General features: G+C 34.9%; 1 protein-coding gene across 1 annotated transcript; it reads right to left on the bottom strand.

The window, feature by feature from the left end:
- Positions 1-1852: 1852 nt before the first annotated feature.
- On the bottom strand, positions 1853-5018 carry LOC131169457 (protein SIEVE ELEMENT OCCLUSION B-like). The gene is made up of 7 exons (XM_058128683.1): positions 4682-5018; positions 4545-4601; positions 3974-4416; positions 3791-3897; positions 3579-3700; positions 3009-3479; positions 1853-2802 (listed from the first exon to the last, which is right to left on the bottom strand). Exons 1-7 carry the CDS (start codon positions 4913-4915, stop codon positions 2164-2166), a joined length of 2073 nt encoding a protein of 690 aa, XP_057984666.1. The 5' UTR covers positions 4916-5018; the 3' UTR covers positions 1853-2163.
- Between the last annotated feature and the right edge of the window lie 1071 nt (positions 5019-6089).

Below are 6089 nucleotides of genomic sequence, written 5' to 3'. Positions count from 1 at the left end.
ATTTCTTTTCAAGTGGTTTGAGGACATTCTCCAAATCAGTAAATCTTGTGCTCATTCCTAAAATGGTTTCTCCAGGTTTCATCTCAAATAGCTCATACTCTCAAACAAGTCTATTGGCTTTTAATTCCTTCACTTGATTAGTCCCCCCATAAGCGACTTTAAGTTTATCCCACACTTCTTTTGGAGATGTGCAACTTGAAATACAGTTATATTCAGTTGCATCAAGTGCACTATGAAGAATATTTAAAGCTTTAGCATTTGAAGAAAATTTCTTCCAATCAAGTTCATTATATTCCTCTTCAAGTTTTTCTCTATGACCATCAGTATGTAATTCTAATGGAATTTTAGGACCTTTAACAATTCTTTGCCATGCTTCAATATCAACAGATTGTACAAAGTTTCTCATCCTAACTATTCAAAAAGAATAATTAGAACTATTAAACAAAGATGGTCTAGTGATAGAGTGTCCTTCCACTAAAGGTGCAAGGATACTAGCTGTGTTAAATATGCCAGCCATTATAGGATCTCTCTAAGGTGTTCAAACCTCAAGCAAGGGAGACAAGCTTTGATACCAATTTTAAGATCAAGCGCTTATCACTGTGCCAAAAGCTTAAGCTGTAAGTAGAGACGCAACTCCAACTCTTTATAGAGTAGTAGCCCAAGCACCATGAACTGAAGAGATATGGGCAGGATGCTGGCCCACTGGGTTATCCCCACCCAGTGCCAACAGATATGATTCTTAATTGTGAAGGAAACGAAAAGAAATTGAATAGAAAAAGTAAAAGAAAAAAAAATCAAATTTCTTTTATATATGATGTTTAAATAAATTATTAGAATATAAGAGGAATATAATTTCTACCCTATATAAAAGGAGGGAGAATACTTATTGTACCCTCATTTATCTTCTTATATCTAAGTTAATTACTCAAATATAAGTATATAACGATTGTTTTTCTTTCTTTCAAAAATAAAATAATAATTTTGCCTTTGAGGTTTAATATTATTTTTGTCAATATCATTATACATTCATTGGCCAATATTCTAAAGATCTAGTTAATTATTGATTAATTGATCACTTTAAAGCATACAATTATGCAAATTGCTTGAATCAAATTTATTTTTAATTAACAATTTGTTGTGTGATATAATTAGACACAATTTGCTGAATATAAGTTAGACAACTTTCAGTTTCTATTGGATCATAAACTGTGACCGACAGTAAAACAAGTGAGTCTATTTACCAACCAAGGATCAATGCAGCTTGCAACTTAGGAAGCTCCTGCATCTTTCCCTTCTTTGAAAACAATCCAACCACTTAGATGAACATCATCTAAAAGCTAAAAGCTAAAAGTTTACAAAAGTGACCATGAATAGCCAAGAGAAGAGCAACAATGATGGGGGAGATGTAGAAGTCTAATGAGATAATTTCCATATAAATAGTAGTAATTTCCCTCCATTCTCCTCCAAATTTGAGGGGAAATCTTTTGGGTAAGGTGCAAAGAATTGGAAAATGCATTTTTTTCCTCATTCTCCTTTGGAGGAACTAGGGATATCAAGTTTTATTTATTTTTTTCTCTCTTTTTTTTAAAGGTCTGTTTAGTTTAATTACTGGATATAGCTAAAACATATAATATCCTCTCAAATTCTTTATTTCATTTGAAATATGCAATTTCAAAAGCTACAAATTCTTGAAGTCAGATGCAACTTTAAATTCCATTACAATAGGCCTTTGTGGATGAAATGAGCAACTGGATTTCAGAAAAAGAAAAGTAAATAAAATATTGAGTCACCCCTTAATTAGCAATTACGTAGAACAAAGAGACACATATATAGATAGAGGCTTAACACAGCCTTCAAGTTTTATTATAACAGTTCCTTGAAAGCACACCAAACGGGGGAGGTGTTTGCACTGCAAGCATTCAAGGTTTATTGCACAACATACACAAGCACATACTTAGCTCGTGTAGAGCTAGACTTAACATACACACAAGCACATACTTATATGGAGACTGGTTAATCATCCAGTCTACACATTAACCACTAAAACAAGAATATCCTAAATTGCAATGCAAGAAAATTCTCGCATTAATTGTTTATTTATTCTTTCAACGAAACACCAGATGGCCGGTGATCACCTCCACCATAACAAGCCAAGCTTGGTCACTACTCACAGCAACGGTACATCAGGTACTTGCCCATTTTACGATCACAAATTGCGCATATCATCATCTCATCTGGGACCCTTGGAACAGTGATGGGGAGAACAATGTGATAACAATGGTGTTTTTGGACCTTAAGATGTTGTTCGATCTGTTGGTTGAGTGCTAGCATAAAAGAATCAACGTTCGTGCCAGCTTTCCACCAGTTATTTATCCTTAACAACACATCCAGAACGACTTCTCCTGTGGCTTTCACCACTTTATGAGATGATCCTAATTGACCAAACACAGCCCATCCCTTGTAGCTGCCATTGAAGCTTAGCAAAGACATGACATCTCTCATGGTATCGTTTTCTTTAGCATTCTTGCCATCTCTTATCCCCCAAGAAAAGATGCTTTCCAATCGGGTCCAAAAGTGCCAACTGTGTGTTTCATCAGCTTTCCAGTATCCACCAACCTTCTTTGCCGTGATGAAATCGAAAATGGCGTTGTTGTAATGATCGATGGCATTGTTCTTGCTCACATAAACCAAATCTATGCTTATCTTTGTGGAATTCTTAACCCGATTTATCATAGTGGTGAAGTCCTCGATCCACTTGATGTCTTCTCCTCCGTAAAGGCATAAGATTGAAGCTGGTTTCGACTGATACATACACACTCATATTTTAATTAGTCTACTAAAAATACTTAAAAGCTAAATTAAATTTAATCAATGATATCTTGACTCAGTTTTGATAAAAAAAAAAAAGTTCTGCGAGTTCAAACTCCAATTGAAGTCTAATTAAAAAATAAAATTTATTATCTTATAAAAAAAAACTATTAATATAAATTATAGGAATGTAAAATTACCGAATCTTCTGGATAAATTCCTCCGAGAAGTAGATCCAGGGTTATCTGCAGATTCTGATGCCACAGTGATTTCTTTTGATAGTGAACAGAGAATAGGCTGAGCAAATCTCCTGACATCCACAGCGGGTCAAGAGTACGAGGGGTAAGGGATTTTGCATGTCCTTTTGGAAGCAGTGGCACCAGAATTGTCTCATTTGTGAATTTCCATACCTCCCTGATGTACCTAATGGCCACTGGTTTGATGATTTTAGGATTTCGCACTGTGTACCAAGGCATCAGGGATTGCAATGACGAAAACTCGCGTTCATTGAACTCGTCCACAATTGGAAGCCACACTATATGATACCTATTCTGCTCCTTGGTTTGCAGTTTTAGGTATAATTTAGTAAGAGTCTTCATTTCTGCATGACAGGCACCAGGACCAGATATGAGCAGCCACACGTTGGAACCCTTTAGCGAATTAATATCGACCTGCATTTGTTTCGAAAAGAATTTTAAAACTATAACTTGTAATACTTAACAAGTGAGATGCTGGGAAGTGTCAGAGTTGAAATTGGGTAAATTGCGAACCTCTTTCTTGTTGTCATGGCCTACCACAAGGGCTGTCTTCCCACCCTCGACGTCAAATAAGTCGCTGAGGATGGTATGGTCTTGGTATGTGTTGAAACGATTGATGAGCCACTTGTAAGTTTCTGCAATATCCCAATGGTGATCTTTATTCAGTAATTCCGAGAAGGGGTTGTTAAGGTCAAGTTAGAATGGCCAATAAAGGGCATAATTACCAATTTCATGTTTGCGATGAGAAATTTTAACTTGCAGGACTTTCTGCATGCTACTAACTTTAGAAGCCAGCGTTTTCAGTCGCGATGTCATTTCTGCCATGGTGTTCCTGAAATACAGCAAATTGGTTTCTGTTTTATTTAATTGGAAATAAAAATGGATTAAGGAAGCATTCCAAGACTTACTGATTTCTCAACCCAACAAGTTTAGCAATATAAGAGCCGCAGGTCACAACACTATGAATCGTCCAGTAGGTAGCTCTGGCTATTTCAGTCGGGGCAGATGGTTGTTCTTCAGCTTCAAAATACTTAGGATCTAGAACACTGAACTGGAGAACACATTTGATTAGAGTCATTATGGCGTGGATAAGCTCATTAATTGCTCCAGAGAGATTTTGGGATGCACTGCCAATTTCCTTGATGAATTGCAGCTGCTTAAGGAAAGCCATATTCTTGGCAACTGGATCTGGAGTGTCAAGCTGAGTAAGCAGATAAAATTCACCATAATTCACTGCAAAAGCAGCTGCCACAATAACCAGCTTTTCATCCCACAGATAGTTTTGAAGTTCTTTTTCGAGAATCGTCATAGTTGTTTCTTCCGCATCTCTATCCGTGCAATTGCACGCTAGCTGTAGATTACAAACATGTTCAAAGATTCGTCAGTGACTCCAAAATCAGTAACTAAACTTTAATGTAATTATATGAATGAAGGAAGAATTTAATGCAATCATATATCATCATCGGTTATCAAGAAAACCTTGCAGCAGATTTTGTTTATGAGGGAAGCCGGTACTTCATGCACTATGGATTTTTCCTGCAAAAGAATAATTACTTTCATGTCAGTATTTCATAATTTTTAACTAATAAGAATGGAGAAGAGAAATTTGAACATACATTTGTAACATCATGATCACTTTTGGGATTGTCATGAAGCAAGATTTTGCCAATGATGCTGAATAAACCGTCAAGGTTATCAACTTGGCGGCCCTGAGGTTTATGGGTTTCTTGAACTTTCTTAATTATTGCATCATAATCGGACTCCAATAGTTTCGGAGCCGAAAGGAGACCTTGAGTCACTTGAGCAGTCACTTGCTGCTTCAGCGAGGAAACGTTGGATAACCAAGACATGTTTGCAAGATTAGGGTGTGGATATGTGGAAGGAGGGTTATTATATGGAAAATTTACGGAGAGAGTCGGAGACGGAAGACCAAGTCTGGGACTTTGGGAGTCTTCAAATTAGCTAGCTTCTTGCAAAATGAGTTCCCCCACACCCTTTAAATAGGCATCAAGCGAAAAATTTTTACCTAAACCGGATCTATCATAAATTTAAGACACAAATATATAAGATTCATGCATTTAATATGTAGATCCCACCATGTATTTTGTATCTTGGATTCATGGTGAATCGAGTCTAGTTAAAAAAAAAATCCACATCAATAATAATGTACCCCATAAGTAAGAATTATTGAGGCAACTGTCCTATACATAATTAGCTGTGATAGACCGATCAAATTTAATAAATTTTCAGATCATCTTAAATTATATATCATTTTTCATTTATTTTATTTTACTCATTGAATTATTATATATAAAAGTTTTGAGTTAATTTACGAGTCAAGTAATCTTTCAAGCTAAATTATTATTTGAGCGAGCAAATTTAATGGATTGAATCAACTCAAATGATTAAATTTGAATTGATTCATGCTGATCACCATGTTAACTTTTGAATTCTCAATTTTCAGTGCCATTTTGAATTTGGAACAAGTCCAAATATGCCATATACTTTTTCTTGATGTCCAAATAAATTAATTTTTAACTTTATAGCCAAATTAGTCCACAAAATGTTAAATAAATCCAATTCTTGGCCAAAAAATAAAATAATTTTTTTTAATTTAAATAATTAAATATTAACTCAGAGTAATTTTTACCTACACCAAGGTGTATGCATCTAACCAATCAATAATTATCATTTTAGTTAAAATCAAGGTAGATTTCACTTAAAAATACATTTAAATAATTTTCTATTAACATCTTGGTGCAGATAAAAAATTTCCATTTAACTCATATCCTAAACCAATCCATTTCTTATTGTTGCTAAAGAGCACAATAAGTCCCACAAAAACGAGCATTGAGTTTTGTCTTTCGTGAAGTTGTGTTTGTTTTGTCCTTCATATGTCTGGATTCATAATATCATGAATTTTCTTGGTAATTTCTGATTGAGAATTGTAGCACGGTCATTGGTGATGATTTCCGGTTCTTGATGTTCGATTTGAAATGAATATTCTTGATTTTTTTTCAATTA

Source organism: Hevea brasiliensis, chromosome 10, assembly GCF_030052815.1.
Source record: "Hevea brasiliensis isolate MT/VB/25A 57/8 chromosome 10, ASM3005281v1, whole genome shotgun sequence".
NCBI classification, from domain to species: domain Eukaryota; kingdom Viridiplantae; phylum Streptophyta; class Magnoliopsida; order Malpighiales; family Euphorbiaceae; genus Hevea; species Hevea brasiliensis.
This window is presented reverse-complemented; position numbering and strand designations above follow the sequence as displayed.

Excerpts from the sequence above, each read along its gene's own strand:
- LOC131169457 (XM_058128683.1), bottom strand. The coding sequence starts at position 4,915 with ATGTCTTGGTTATCCAACGTTTCCTCGCTGAAGCAGCAAGTGACTGCT. Across the intron at positions 3,701-3,790 it reads TCATCGCAAACATGAAATTG|AAACTTACAAGTGGCTCATC; the intron begins GTAATTATGCCC and ends GGGATATTGCAG. Across the intron at positions 2,803-3,008 it reads GAATTTATCCAGAAGATTCG|TCGAAACCAGCTTCAATCTT; the intron begins GTAATTTTACAT and ends TGTATGTATCAG.